The following is a 16,882-nucleotide window of genomic DNA, read 5'->3' on the forward strand; positions in this document are numbered from 1 at the left end:
GTCAATTATACCCACGCATCAACATTTCCTGGGAAGCTTGCAATCTTGCTCTACTGTTTTACGCTGCTTAGACCTGACGTGGAGTCCTAGAATCATTAAGTTTCCTGACAGTGATACTTTGGTCAATAGCTTATTTTAGCTCTAAATTTTGTTAGTTTTTATAAGATGACTCCAATATCTCAAACTTGTTCTGGAGAGGCTTGCTAAAGGGGACACTGCGGGCTCTGATAACATTTTGTATCAAACATGAGATGGGGAAACACGGTCTTGAGGACCGTAACGACAATGGTGAGGTATTTTCAGCTTTCTGCAGCTATTAGTGGCACATTGTTTGAGTGCAGAGCCTGCAGTAAGGTCAATTGACTAATCAGATTAACCACATCGCGATCAGAAATAGATTTAGGAGTCTTCTGGTTGTACGAAATAAGAGAATCGCTGAAATATATCGCGTCCGCATCTTCTCGCAAGAGATGGGAAGCCTCGACCCTCGAACCTCAACACGGTTCGCTTACGGGATCGTTGGACAATGTGAAGGCTACCTTGCTGATCGGACAAGAAACGGCACGATCAGCTCACCGGAAAATATTGGTGAGCAGTGGGCCGCTATCCAAAGTGCTCTCATCTCCGGTGCAGATGAGGTTGTTGGTCACGTTCCGAAAGGGCGCCATTGGGTGTAGCTAGCTGCCCGGACATGAAGGCGGATCGAGACGCATAGAGGGCTATTATTTCCAATGCGAGTAAGGGCGAACGTGATATGCTTGAATTTACGCAGCGGAAAGAAAATTTCACTGTGGGAGGTGCCAAGAAAGACTCAAAAATGAATGCTCGCCTCCTACGTAGAGGAACTTTTTGGAAAAGTAGTCGCGAATGATACGACTTGAACAATTTTAAAGGAAGCCGATTACATGTTTTGCGTCACTCGAAGAAAACCATACATAAGCAAGACAAACACGTAGTTCTCGCAAAGAAGTATATTCTGAGTTTGGATGAATGAGAACGTGTCTAGAGGAAACGTGGACATGAAATAGGAACTAAAAAATATAATATAGATAGTCAAACATGGTAGCAGCGGTATTATCGTAATGGGGGGAGTGTACAGTCGCAGTTGGAACAGGTAAGCTAACAGTAAAGAGTGTTCCATGAGTAATCATGGATGATCACCTTATCAAGGAATGGACTTTGGTGAAACAGGAACCTAGCCAGAATAAGAACAAAGACCCGAAATCTCTTCAACAGGGTGAAACAAACTGGAGACTGGCCTTCCTCAACAATGCTTCAGAATGGGCAGCATGTTAGGATTTCTTCTAAGGATGGTAGTTAGGGCAGGTATCAGTGGCGACTCCGAGGAGCCCAATTAGCGCTATGGTGCGCATTTTGAAGCCACAAACTCTTAAGACCGTAACTGCTGTTATGAGAGCAGAGAGGCAAAGTCCACTCGGCTCAGATCTTCAGAGTTAGCCTGTAGCATTCACGAAGGAATCTATCTAGTCTGTTCAGCGCGTTTCTGCGCTGCCTCACCAGCCTGGAGGATGTCGTCGTTGAATACAAGGATTTAATGGCCACTTGGCTGTCGGTAAGAATGGCTATTTTACGCTTAGGGCTCGGATCATGCCCCAGCCGTCGACAGGCTTCCAGTATCCTCCAGTACTCCTGCTTAGAATACACAGGCGAAACGTGGGAGACCATAAGACTCGGATACACAGTGTGTTTCTGAGAAAACTCCAACATCGACTCGACAGATCATCATTGATCTGTCGGTGGAGAATACTATGCCATATCCTTACAACACGCCGCCAGTCTTCCACGATAATAATTCACGATAAACTTTGCTGTGGCCTTTCCAAACTGCTTTGTTTGGAAAGTCCACAGCAAAGTTTATCGTGATTTATGCTCGGCCGAAGACCCCATTTCTTCGCAAAGGTTCTCTTGCGTTCATAGAAGGCTATTTAGGCCTGAGGGTTAGTTCTATGTTCAATCCCCAGTTTAACTTAGGATCCAGAATTACACCCAGATACTTAACCTTGGAGGAAAGAATCAATTTTTGTTCATTCAACCGTGGTAGGTGGAATTCTGGTACCCATGTTCTGGTAGTGATTAGCATCAGTTCCGTTTTCGTTGGATTTATGCTGTGTCCGCATACCTTTCGCAACGCTATTTCCATTATGTTGCTCATAATGGACGGAAACATAGGAGGGAGGGTATACTGCTTGTACTGCAGTGACCGCTCAAAGGTAAGGATGGAAAGGGGCAACATAGACTTAGGATATATACTAATAGCATGGAGGCAGGCAGAAATGGTCTTTATTTAGAAAGCGGGAGAAATTGTATTGAAAACAGTGAAGTATCCCTTACATTCATGTCAACATGATTACGCGGCAGGACGGTCAAACAAAACTGAGCTGTATCCATTGAGGGATGGATTACGCGATGCGGTAAAAAGAAATTAGGGAACTGGGTGCGTTTTTCGACGTCGACGGAGCCTTCGACAATATATCGTATGCAGAGATATGAGATGGCCTAAACTGCAAAGGAGTCGAGAGGGCAATGAGTCGGCGGATTAGCTGACCAGAAAAGGATCAAGTACGTCGATATACCCTTGTGGAATAAGAAAGGGTTTCGTAGCTAAGATGGTAAGGATTGAAGATGAACGGCTGAGGGATTTATACATATTAGACCAACTAACCAATGCACCAGCAATGGAATAGACCAAGTGCCCATAGGAGGATATGAATCCAAGCGCTCGCAGGATTGTTTAAGGCTCACCAAGAACCTTAGGACCATAGTATGAATACTATGCGGTGCAACTTTCCTTGACACTATTATTATTAAGGTAGGTTTTCAAAAGGTAGGACTATGACTCTACAATATGAAGGGTGCAAAGATGGTAGACCTATCGAACTTTGAGCGCCATTGGTAGCACGCACATTGTTCATTTAACTAATTTACTTTTACCAAATATGCCACAGTGAAGGTAGTTAACATAAGACGGATCCTCAGCATGATATTGGGCTCAGGAAGAGAGGATGACGGAGGGCGAATAAGATACAAAGTGAAATTATGTACCATATACGACGAGCCGGAAATCTGATCTTTATATTGAAAGGCATGCCTGGAAAGTAAGTATGATGGGACTCTTATGGTCGAAGGGAGGGTTTTCGGCATGTTGACAACATTGTCGTATATTCTGACTCCTTCCATTTAAAACGGGTGCAATCCGAAGTTAGTATGCTGAAAACTCTTGGCCCAGAAGCATTTTTTGTGAGAAATGTTAATTCAATATTCCGCCAAGTGCGATACCATCCATTATTTTGTTGTGGAGGAAAAAACTCCATTTGAGATTTTAAAAGGGATTAAAACTTTATGATGATGGTGGAGTTACGAGTTCTAGAAACGGCCGTTTTTCTATACATAACGATTAGAGAAGACTTTCAATTGTGACTGACGTGGAAAAAATCGAGTCGATCGCAGATTGATGCTGGATGAACTCTCTGCGGTGTTTCCGAGAATCTCCAGATCTTGGCTCGAGTTGAATGATGGATTGCCCACTATACGTCTGAGACTAACAAACAGTCTCGATAGTGGCGTCGCACTTTACCGCCCTCCACCAAAAAATTTAAAACAACGAATTTCGGAGAAAAACAATGTGGTGTTTATGTTTTGGTACCAAAAGGCATAATTTTGATGGAATATCTGGCTTAGGGGGAGATCATTAGTACAGTAAGACAATTTGAGATTTTACAGAAATTGAAAAGGGCGATTCAGAATAAAAGGTGAGGAGCATGCTGGTAAAAGGAGTCTACCTGCTGTACGACAATGCCAGACTTCAGACGGCCAACGCCACGGAGCAACTCCTGGACCTTTATGGAAAGGAGATTTTGAATAACCCCCGCAGATTACCATCTGTTCATTTCATATGTGACTATGTTGAAAAATAAGATATATATGTCCAAACCCATGTAATTTTTTTAAGCCTACACAAACTAAGACGACTTGCCTTCGGGATGTAATTCACAGTTCAGAAAAGATGAACCAGGCGATTTTCAAACGAGGAATGGAAGTAGGGCCATGGCTAACTGGGAAGCAGATGGGAAGATTCAATTGACAAGGTCAGTCATGGTAGGTTTTTAAAATTAGAAGACTCAATTAGACGGTTGTAACAAATGGAGGCGAATCCTTCAGTCAAGGACCGAAATCGGTTCGTAATGCCATAGAAGGATGAAATTCTTCAGAATGTTTTTTAAATACAAAATTTTTTGAGTAGAAGGGAAAACATGAATTTGGATGGGAGAAATACAAATTTGAGTGAGGAAAATACGAATTTGTTGGGAACACTAGGAATTTGATTAGAAATGGTTTTTGGATGAAAGAAATTCGAGTTTGATTGGAAAAATTACGATTTCGATGGGGAAAAATGGGAACCAAATTCGAAATAATTTTCCCTTAGAAATTCGTAGTTTTCCCAAATATATTCGTACTTTTCCGGCCTAAATTCGTATTTCATAAATTCATTTCATTCTTAAGCACAACGTCTTCTTCACTCGTCCAAATATTTTTAAATGTTCAATTATTGAACACTAAGTAAGAATCACATAAAAATTTCAATTGAATTCAATCATTTAAATTTTAAATTAAAAGAAATTGAGTGTCCTTACCATTCATCGCAGTTCCGAGTATACTGGATCTCTTGCATTGCGGCTTAGCACAGAAAATATCACCGAAGACCCTAGTAAAATTTTTAGTAAATTTAAACCTCACTTATAGAATTAAATGCTTTCCAGGATATAGTTTTGTAATATAAACTTAGAAACTAAGGAACAAAAATTAACTGAAGTTCAGCAAAAAGAGCAATACAAAAATAGTTCCAACTTAAATATTTTCCAATAGAAAAATAGACTGAACCAATTTTTTTTTCACTACATTATTTACTTTTTATTTATAAATTTCGTTATCATTACCTGACATTATGATCAGTTTAAATTTTATGTATAATATGTATAGTTGTTTTTTTACAAAGTTACAAGAGAACATTATAATAATCAATATTTATATAATCATAAATGTATAGTGTTGTAAAATGTAAACTTAAAAATGATCGTAAAGACAAAAAAAAAAGACGTGAAAGCAATACAAGATAATTTCACTAAAAAGATAAAATGACGTAAATTAATGATTGATTACGAACTAATATACGTAAAGTATTTAAAAAGAAACGAAACTAAAGTCTTGTAGGTGAAGAATTATGTAAATATTAATTAATTATATAAAATTAAACATAATATAAGAATAATAGAAGTGTATTATATGTACTTAATGTTTAATAATATTATATAAATGAATTTGAATTGATACGCGAAAGAAAGGAAATCAATTTTTCTCTAATTCTTTATTATCTTTAAATCCAATATGATTTCCTTTCTTGTATGAAATAATATTTATAATATATGTATGTATACATGAATTGAATTTCCAATAAATATGCATTTAATAATGCACATGAAAATATCCAAGATGGACGAAAATCAAGAGAAAAAGCATAATGAAACCATATTTCTTTTAAATAACACTAACAAAGACATTGAACCACAAATAATGAGAATGAAAACTAATTTAAAATTGCAAAACTGAACTGAAAATTTAAAATTTTATTATACTCGCAATTGCTATACGATTTCATGGTTTCTCTGGTTTGTTCTATTTTAGCTTTTGGCTTGTTTTATCTGTTTTTTTTTTTCAAAATCTATGCACAAGTTTTTAAATATATATAATTTACTACGGGTCTAATTCCTGTATGCAAAAATGGTGAATTATCATGAAATGCTAGTAAAAAATGTGTCAGGCATTTCCAAAGACGAAGGACACAACAAATGGTAGATACAGTCTGAATGGCATGGCATTTGATTTGATGGTTTAATTGCAATAAAATTTTCCGTCATGCTCCGTTTATTTTTTTTGAAGACTTTTTATTAATTAATTTCCGGTTCAATCTCGATTTTTTAGAGTTATTTGATTAACGATCTTTTGCTTCCTGATGGGTCTTTTTCGGAGTTCTGCAATCAAGGAAGTTTGGCTTGTTGCCCGTTTTTTGGAAATATGTGATAAACTTTTGCTTCATGTTTAGAGTCTTTTTCCGGAACTCTGTGATTAATGGACAAGCCTAGACAAAATTTTAAGCCATCTTGCACGGTTTTTAAGTTTTAATTTAGTTCGGGGTGTATTCAAGAAAATATTAAAATTCTTGGATTATTAATTTTTGTTCAAATTGATACATTTGCCCTTAATCAATCAAACTAATGGAATCGGATAATGTTAGTACCGTTTCTGGGCCTACCATTACGAAAAGCGAATGATGTTTCCTTTTTAAATTCTTCATTTTCAAGTCCAAAAATGGTACTATGGAATCCTTTAGAGATCTACTGCCTCGAAAAGCGAAAGATCAGTTTCCTTTTCTGATTTTTCATTTTAAACTATGAAGTATTCACTGGAACTACCGCACAAGACGATCCTTTTCTAGGATTGAATTTTCAATGGCTCAATCTTGTCTTTCATTTTCGTAACTGAAAACACAGAATTTTCATTTAAACTCGAAAAAGATTGGTTACATGGATTCAAGTGTCATTGATTATGCAAGGGGGATGATAATTGAACTTTGTGATTTGAAATGTATGCATGTGTATATGAATGGTTTTTTGCTGTCGCTCTACTTAAAGGAAATGTAGATATTATTGGTTTTCTTTTCTTTCGCTCACGTCTTCATTCTGAATATTAATTGCTAGTGTATATGTTTGTTTTATATATATATTGTAGAGTCCTTTTTTGATGGTTCTAAAAATACAGTTATAATTTATAGATATTTATATAATTACAATATTTAAAATTGGGATTGTGTGTGTTTATGTGTTGTGTTATTTTTTCAATTAATGTTGTTATAGCGCTTCTCGAAATCCTAAATGAAATATTTTGTTCTCGCTAGTTCTATTTGGATTTTCTGTGTCCGCTTTTATCTTGGATATTTTTTTTCGGGTCGGGTTTTTTTTCATTTTTAATTTTTCTCTTTACATTAGGGCAATTTATAGTCATCACGCCTATCGAAAATTTGGCGTGTGATTTTTTTGCGATTGCAGTTTTGATATACACGTTTGTCTTTTTTTCTTCTGTGTTTTAACAAATTTAACAAATTTACACGTTTCTTTGTTTTTGTTTTGTTTAATTTACATATTTATTACATGTTCCGTCCTTAATTTCTTTTTTATTAAACCACGGTTTAAAATTATTGTTCGAAATGCATTTGGATGAATTAGGAAAATACGCGTCTAATATTCTCAGAAAATAAAACTGCGTATAAAAATGTATTGTTCCCTGTCTTGATATCACGGAAACTAATGATAAAAAACGCTCGATTGCATATGATATTATAAGAAAATTACCTAGGTCAGCTCAAAGAAACGAGAATTGCCAATTTTGTTCGGCTTTGATATCTCCGTTAACACGAGCTTGGTACTTTTTATTTTCTGTATTTTATTTTTTAGCATTTACGAATAATTTTAAACTCGATTTAGTTAAAATCCAAAGAAAATGACGAGAATGAAAGTGGAAATAAGATTACAAAATGTACAGTTTTATGTTCCAATGGTTTCTGTCGGGTCGCTCGCGTCTTTATGTGTGAGGAAATTTAATACGAAACTATTTTGCATTCATATCGGTTCCAATATTACTTTTTTTCTTGTGTAGTTTAAAAACAAATGAACAAAATACTTAAAGATGTACAATTTAACTTCATAGATTTACATTGAGTTTTTTTCACAGACATTTATTTATAAATACATACATATATATATAAGGGAGTCATTGCAATGTAATGGAAAATTGATAAATGAAAACGTATGTATATCAAATCGTGCGTATTTGTGTGTTTACTACGCTTTGCATTTGCATGGTTCGAGTTTTCCTAATTGTTTTTATTTCTTTCTTTTGAAATGCACATATATTACACTTTACAAGAATATGTTTTGTTTTCTAATATTTAAAACGTATTTTCATCAATTTCTTCAATTATATATATATTTTTTACAAATTATATGCATACATACATCATGATTTTAACATAGAAATGTTCTTGTCGAAAAAAGAGTCACAATTAACACAATGACATATTTTAAAAAAGATTAAAGATGAGACAAAGAACTTGACAGTAACTTAAAACTAACTTAAAAACGATAAAATGTTACTCTAAAATAAGATAAAAAGATCATATGTTTCGTATTTACTAGAACAGAACTAAGAATGATCAATTTTCAATTACTCCATTAACTTATTACAAGTTAGTGTACGAAATTTGACGAAAACATAGAAGCTAAGTTGAATTTCGTTTTAAAACCTTTCTCACCTTGTTTTATTTTTGGGATCATATATGAGATATTCTATAGTTTACAAAATATTCAATAGGTTACAGAAAAAATGGTAGTTTACAGATGATTGAGGACACTGCATTCAAAACAGGTTAAAAATGGTGTTTTACAATGGATTTATATAAATTAAAGAAAATTTAAACAAACAAAAAAATAGCAAAGCAAAGTCATGTTTACATAATAGTATTCTACTATTTATAATATTTATAAGACGAATTTCCGTTTTTCCCTTCGTCCGAAAGCGAAAGAAATTTGCAAACAAAAGAAATTCAAGATCAATTTCAATTTCAAAAATTTACATAGATACAAATATCGGGTTTTTTCTGTTACTGTCCGTTCGTTTCTTATTTTCATATTTCTTTCTTCTTTTGTTTTATTTCATTTTATTTTTTTACAAAATATGACCACAAACCACAAAAATCAGTTTGTGTTGCAATTCGCGTAAGTTTATTCGAAAAATATCATTCTAAAAGAAAAAACCGAGATTTCAGGGACATTTTTGTTGTTTTTACACTTTACATTAATTACTTTTCACAACTATTTATATAAATACATATACAATACATATATATAGTAGTTATAATGAACAACAAGGTGAAAAAGTTGTTTTTCTTTTCTATATCATGTTCATATGAATTTTATATAATAATGATTTCCGTTACGAAAATATCGATGAAATTTAAATTGTAATGAAAAATTATATAAAAAAAAAAACTAAAAAGAGAAAAATTTTAAAAATCAAGGCAGATCTAGAATGTCTACCTTCGAATGTACGCGTGTGCGAAAAAAACAGGCGTATCCAAAAATCTACGAATAAGTTATAGTGTGTGTTTATTCATTCAAAATTTTTCTCGTTAATTAGTGTGAATTTTTAACTTTTCTTTATTTCTAAAGCTAATTGTTTTTTTTTCTTCTTTATTAATAAAATACGAGGATATTTTCACTGTTTTCTTAAGTGAGTTGTTTGTTCTTCTTCTAATAATTTCCGCGTTTAATATTATATTTATATGTATCACCTCGTCATCGTTCTATTCAGTAAACGTTTCATTTTCTCAATTTAAATCATCTAATTTCCTGCTTATTCTGTTTTTTAGCTTCAATTTATATAGATTAGATAGTAAATGTATTAAAAATGTTATTTCTTGTTTTCATTTTGAAAATAAATTCTACTAATATCTAAGACGACATATGAAATGATAATGTTTATGATTTAATGCTAATTTTTTAATAATTAAATTAAGACTAAATAATAATAATATGCATAACTAATAATAGAAAAATAAAAAGACAGAAAAAAAAAGCTGAATGCATTCTAAGAGTTGAAATGCGCAAATAATAACGAAAATCTAAAATTAAATTGTTTAAGAAAATTCAATTTTACTACTTTTTAGTTGTTTATTACACTACAAAGATGTGCAGACTTCATATGCCATGCGTATTAGTTGCTGCAATTTGGAGGATAATTGGAGTAAAATTGAGATTGCCAATCAAGTTGTATAACAATAGCTTAAGTTTTTGTTCGGACGTCACCAATCATTCGATATTTTAAGAACTGCTAATTCCAACTTTTCTAATACAAGTTGCTCAAGAATACTTAGTTTCCCTCATTTTAAAACCCAATCATGAAGAATCTGCTTAATAGTAACGCCTAACCCCTTTTTCTAAATAATCCTGTAAACATGCACTGCCCAGTTTTTTGTCGTTTAGCCTACAAGCACAAGATCTGGCCTGGTTTATGGTTATGCTGCACAATTTTTGGGATGGGTGGGCGGACATTTTTCATTTGCGGTCATTCTACCCTTTTTTCTGGCTGGCAAACAAGAGCAATCCTCTGTGAAATGAAAATAGCAACCTAGCTGAGAAGCAAGCTACAATTCCAGATCAAAATGTTAAGTTGGAACGATTTCGAGACTCTCGAGAATATCGAGAAATGACCTTAAAAATGTTGAGAATGGTTATTAAGTCATGCCTTACTTCGTCATCTTAATCTTAATAATCGCTAGAATCAACCTGGCGATTACGACATATTTTAGTTTACAATATTGAACGCAATTTGAGGATTATATTCCAGACTATTTAGAGGTTTTTGAGGTCAGATGCCAGATAATTAAAAGGTATCAGGTTAACAAGAAATTTTAGCAGCATTTGGTTCAGGCTGGTGGATACTCCGTGATATTGAACAGAAAGAGGTAACCAACACTGGATAAGGACACGATTGGTTTGGTTTGTGGCTATAATGCTTATTTTTTTAATGAGTCGCAAGTACTGAGGCCTTGATTGATTTGGTTTAGGGTCAAGCCAATCCTTTTTCAGATGAGACGTCAAACAGGCATTTGTACGCAATCAATTTGGTTTGCGAATATGTTAAATGTAAATAGGCGAATCGATTTCCTATTTTTGGAAGAGTCTGCAGGCAGACGTTAGGGAATTAGTTGAATTGGTTTTTTTGAATGAGGCTGATGATTGGTAGATAAAGCGCCCACCGACAGGCAATTTGGTTGTCATCCAAATTGCAAACCTAGTCTGAGTTACAGGAACGGCTTCAAGAGTATGAAATCACTTTAAATCACTGGTCGGAGCATCAGGTTTACAATCTAGTTTTCAATGTCAGTAAAGTAAAGCAACAAAATCAAACGCTCAGGAGGTATTACCTTCTCTTCAAGAGCTCAGTACCTAATGAATTGCAACTTGATTGGCAACTAGGCTGTAAATCAGCAAATTATTTGAAAGAGGCGATCGATTTATTTTGTAGTTAAGCAGCCCCTTTTTTGGGTGCAGCGGCTGACAGATGTTTTGCAGTCATGGTGCCCATTCTTTAAAGAAACAAGATAGCGTCAACTTGAGGACTCGACGAATTTGATATACAATTACGCCGTCCATTCTTTCGCGAGAGCCAGCTTATACAGGACTAGGCGCTAGGATGGTGATGGATTCGCCATTGTACTGCTTTCCTTTATTGGATGAGTCGTTAAACCAGCATTTCGGGCGCGATCGATCTGCTCTGCAGTGTTGTGGCATCGGAAAAATATGCTTTAGTGCCACAGTCGATTTTGTTATGAGAGTTTCTTTACGCATTAGGAGCCCGATCTGTTGGTTTCCCCCTTTTTCAGATAAGCTGGCAAGTAGGCATTGGGGGTTTAAAAAAATTTCGTTTAACCGGCAAACAGACGTTGAAGACTTGATACGAGACGGCTTGCGAGTATGCTGTCCTTTTTTTGAATAAGTCAGCAGACTTATGAGCGATTCTAGAGCATGCAGAAAACGTGAACCAAATGTTTGTCAAACTCAGCAAATATTATTTATTATTTCGTTCGTCCCTTGATTCCTCGGTACACCACCTCAGACACTCACAGATACGAAGCAAATTTTTCTAGAACATGTTTAAGGTGAAATGATTTGAAGATTATGGAGGGACATGCTGAAAAATGTTCAGGTTGGTGGTAAGGACATGCTTTTGTCTTCGTTATTGAATGGAATATTAAAGTGATCAAGAGATGGTGTATGTGCACTGGTTCAACCAGGAGTCGGAAACGATGGAAGGTGGGTATGTTTGATACATTCTGACCCACGTAGGAGACACTAGTGAAAAACCTCAGGCTGATGCTAACGGGATGTTCAAATCTCCGATATTAAACGAAATTTGAAGATTATCAGGAGATTCAAAATTATTCTAATACATACTAGCGAAGACGTTCAGCCTGGTGGTTACAGCATGATTGAGTCCGTGATGCTGAATGGAGTATTAGGATCGTTAACCGATGCAAGATTACCAAGAAATGCCAGAATATCAATAGGTACTAGCGAAAATGTCCAGTTTGAAGATTATACCATGATTTAAGTAAGTTTACGATACTGAGCGGAGTTTTATGTATATCAAGGGACATCAGGCCATCAAGGAATATCAGTGAATTTCAAGTCAACTTGGCACTGGCGGCACTGGATGAATGGATTTTTAAGACTATCGAGAAATTATAAAGAATCAAATAAGGGAGGGGGGATTGGGTTCTGGCGTCTGATGGTTATATCACGCTTTAGTCTACCATGAGTAGAGTTTCAAGATTATCAATGGGTACCAGACCATTAAGAGGAGCCAGGCGACCAAGGGATACCAGACCATTAAGTGGAGCTAGACGACCAAAGGATGCCAGATCATTAATAGGAGCCAGATCGCCAAGGAATGCCAGACTATTGAAAGGAGCTAGACGACCAAGGGATGCCAGACCATTTAGGGAGAGCTAGATGACCAAGGAATGCCAAACTATTAAAGGATGCCAAATCATTAAGGAATGCCAGACTATTAAGAAATGCCAGACCATTAGGGGTGCCAGAATAGTAAGGAATGCCAGAGCATTAAGTGATGCCAGTTCATCAAGGAGTGCCAAGGGATAAGATTATGAAGAGATCCCAATAGTGAAAAGATCCAAATTGGTGGCTATACTAAGATTTAGTCCGAGATGCTAGCCAGGCATTGAAGCTTATCAAGGAATACGAGGCAATCAAGACGTACTAATAAAAATGTTCAGCTTGAAGGGTACACCATGGTTGATTCTGCAATACTAAATAGAATTTTAAAATTAGCCAGGGCTTTCCAAACCATCTAGAGGTACCAGTGAAAATGTCCAACCTGTTGGTCACACTATGCTTTATTGTATGATATTGAATGGAACTTTCGACTTTGCTTGTGGGGATGGTAGACTTAGGGAAGATTTTTTTTGCCATTTTTAGTGCGTACTTGTAGTCGCAATTAGTTTTACAGGAGTTTAATTAACGATAAAGGCCCATTTTGGGTTTTTTTTTTGCTGGAAATTAGATTTTTGTAAGAAGAGATCATGGAAGGGATGCATCGCATGGCATAGTTGAAATGGAAAATAGCTTCGAATTCGCAAGAAGACGTCTACCAACCTCAGTGGTTACATTTCATATATATATATTGCGATGGAGTGCAGAAACTGCATCTGTTCTTCCTTTAAGTTTTTATATGTTTTGACACGTAGAGCAGTTGTTATCGCAAATTCACTCGCTTGACTTTCAAATAAGGAGTAAAGTCAAGGACATGGTCCATCTTTAAATTTTTGTTTGGAATGGGACTTTGTCAACTACTGGCCATAGTTGGAAGCTTCAAATAACATAATTAAGTTGAAAATTGGCTTGGACGTCACTGAAAGGCCGCCATCATGCTCACTCGGTTCTATTTGGCCTACAGACTGGAGATGGGATGAGATGAAGGAATTGCATCAGATTTTCCTTTGAAATAGTCAAGTTTTCATAGGTCAAGGTTTCGATATCCCAGTTCCCGGTTTAGGCAATGAGACAATGAACAGAGCAAGAGAGTTTGCTTAGAATGGAATTTTTGAGCTCGCACAAAGGGTGGCATAGATAAGACTTGGTGTTCAAAAAACGCCAATACCCCCTCACTTATTCTATCTATAAACTGGGAATTGGATCCACTCATGCATTGAGATCCATGGAGTGAGTTTTGAAACGTAGATTTTCCGATGGAAATATATAATTCCTTAAAACTGCACCTTTTGATCTCCTCACAAATGAGGGGATAAACATAGTGATTTAGAGTTTGGTTTTCCGAATATCAGTCTAGGATTTCCTCGGCTTATTAACCAAGTCGAACTGGCAAGCAGCTCGTATACATTTCGATACTCGTTTTGGGGACGATTTTTTTTCGGCCTAAAATTTACAAAATCCCGAAAAACAACTTGAGCAACTACTTGGAAAGTCAGAATGAAGGGTAAAATCTACTTTTTACTGAATTTACTTCTGGTCTGAAGCGTGAATCGTCCGTTTTAGTATGTTTGGAATGCTCTTTCTTTATTAAATGTGTAAAAGGACTTGCCTTTTGTTGAACTACAAATAAACAAGATAATCTTACCGTGAAAGTTGAGTCACAATTGTTGATGTAAGACCTAAGCTCACTCATGCCTGTTTTCACGCGAACAGTAAGACATGAAATACTGTATACAATTTGGTACCATCTCTCCTACTGGCCGTTTTTTTAGTTTATTTCCGCGTCTTCTATTTTTACCCAAAAAATTCTCACATGCATAGACTTCTTCAATTCATACCAAGCATCGAATCTCCACTACCGTTCTCCTTTTTATCACTCCAAATTGCAATACGCAAAAGCATAAAAACCAAAATATAATAATTAAACCCCCGGAAAAAATCTACATAATAATACCATTACTACCCCAGTCCCGTGTGTATTTTCTTATTGCATATGTGTTTTAACGAAATTCTCATATAAATACACCCCCGAAAAAAAATGCATTAAGCTTGGAATACAAATTGAATCTGAATGATGTCTTGTTTCAAGCACGCTTGCTATATATATACGCGCGGCGAATGAAACAAATGAGCCCCTCCAATTTTCGTTAAAAACCATTTTGTATTAAAAACATACAATTGAATGAAAGAAATGTATGTGCGCTACTAAATAATGTTCATGCTCGCTAAAAAAAATATTTTCGAAATAGCTGAAAAGAAATCTTTAAACAAAAGTAAAAATTTAATAAAATAAAAAAAAAGGCAAATGCGTTCAAAGGCGCAATTGAAAGAGAATGAAAATTCAGAAAGAAATATTTGAGATTCGACAAGACTACTACCTATAAACTTGGTTATCTTTTATTTTGATCCGTTTTTTATCTTCTTTTTTAATTGAGGAAATTTAAATAAATTAAAACCACATTTCTGTGACAAAAAAAAATAAAATTCTAAGATAAACGAAAAATATGAATTAAAAAATTAATTTAAATATTAAAAACAAGCATCGCGTTGTTATTCGTTTATTTGCTTTTTACTTGTTTTTTTTTTCATTCTCTTTCCTTCTCTCGTTTGAAATATTCTCCATATGTGATCATTTGAAATATCTCGGATCAATATTGTTTTTTTTCTTTTACTTTTCGTAATCCACGTAACGAATTAAATAAAAATTAAATACATCAATTATGATTTCTAGTCGTTCATGAGGAAAATAATTAAATTAAATAATAATAGAGATAATGAAAAATAGCTTATCGTCATTTTACTTCAGTCTCGTTCCACAGTAGCGAATGTCATTTTATATTACATGCTCTTAGTTTTGCTTCTATTATATTTCTTCTTTTATCAATACAAAAACGACGGTCCTGCTCGTTCTATTTTCTTTGAAAAAGGATTATGTATTATATAAAATATGTTCGCCATTCTTTATCAAGTTTCTCTGGTATTTGTTCTTGAGTCTTTGGAAACTAATTCCAGTTCAAATTAAAGATTGGTCTTACTATACCATTTTTGTTATATGTTTCTCAATTCATCAACTATACTAAGATAATTCTCTTCCTGCTAGCTCTTAAGGAAATTTGACTCCACAATCTTAATTTATTCACATTATTTCACAACTACCAAAAATAATATTAATATTATTAAAACGATCATGTGAATATTTAAAAAAAAACATAAAAAAGTAGTTTAAAATAGCATAAATGTTTGAAAATAACATTTTTCTCCTTTAAACAAATTTCCTTTTTAAAATTTGAACGCAACAGTGATGGATAGTAATAATATCAACCAAATTACATTTCTTTGCAATTCTCTTTCTATAAATCAATCAAATTTCTCATTTTTTTCTATAATTCATAAACCAAATTGTCACATGGCGAACAAATACAATCATTTGAAATATAAAATGGAACGAGATCTCCGTTTTCTTTCTTCAACTTCTTGATTAAACATAGTCCTTTAAACTTACACTAAATGAGAACAAAGTCTTTTTAATCCGAACAAATAATTACGCAATACAAAAAAAAAATACGATTTACAAACGGATCTGTTTTCATTTTCTCCCCTCTTTCTCTTGATATATCAATCATTTTTGAATTTTTCCGCATTTTTTTTTAATTGTATCTTTTTAAAAAAATAAATAATGTTTTACACATAATTGTAGTGCACTTGATTACAATACACCATTGGAACTTGTTGGTGGTCCAATTGGTCCGAGATTATTTGTGGTTGTACCGCCATTGGTGTTATTACTATTAGCATTTGAAGTGTTACTAACATTTGCATTGTTCGGCACACCCACGTTACTGTTCATTGGTGGATTCATGGTGTTACTGCTGTTTGTCGGGACACTGCCTCCTGCTTCCGATGAATTAGTTAATGCACTGCCTACAGGATTGGATGACTTCATGAAGAACTTCTCCAATTTGGCATTGATGTGTTTGCCGTATGTGTATTTTCGCAATGATGCCATGTGTGGTCGGATTTTGTTCATGAGTTTTTTCAATTGTGTCGGCTCGGACACGTCTATCATTTTCTGCACGACATAGTTGGCGAATTGGTCGCGCATCATAACGTGGAGAGCACTAGAATAATTGTTATATATTAGAAAGCTTGGTTATAAACTGTAAATGAAAATCTAAAAATCTTTCTCAAAAATTTCAAAATCTCATTCAATCTTAAACCAATCAAACCGAGAGGGTACG

At 34.7% G+C, this 16,882-nt stretch overlaps 1 protein-coding gene across 3 annotated transcripts in view; it reads right to left on the reverse strand.

The window, feature by feature from the left end:
• Positions 1-5,708: 5,708 nt before the first annotated feature.
• LOC119660441 (maternal protein pumilio) overlaps positions 5,709-16,882 on the reverse strand; it is a 698,863-nt gene continuing 687,689 nt past the window's right edge. For all 3 annotated transcript variants that reach the window (XM_038068994.1, XM_038068993.1, XM_038068995.1), the window contains one exon: positions 5,709-16,762. In XM_038068994.1, coding sequence (XP_037924922.1) covers positions 16,351-16,762 — 412 coding nt within the window. In that variant the 3' untranslated portion in view covers positions 5,709-16,350. The remainder of the gene's footprint in view (positions 16,763-16,882) is intronic.

The sequence above is a fragment of the Hermetia illucens genome, chromosome 6 (assembly GCF_905115235.1).
Source record: "Hermetia illucens chromosome 6, iHerIll2.2.curated.20191125, whole genome shotgun sequence".
In the NCBI taxonomy this organism is placed as follows: Eukaryota; Metazoa; Arthropoda; class Insecta; order Diptera; family Stratiomyidae; genus Hermetia; species Hermetia illucens.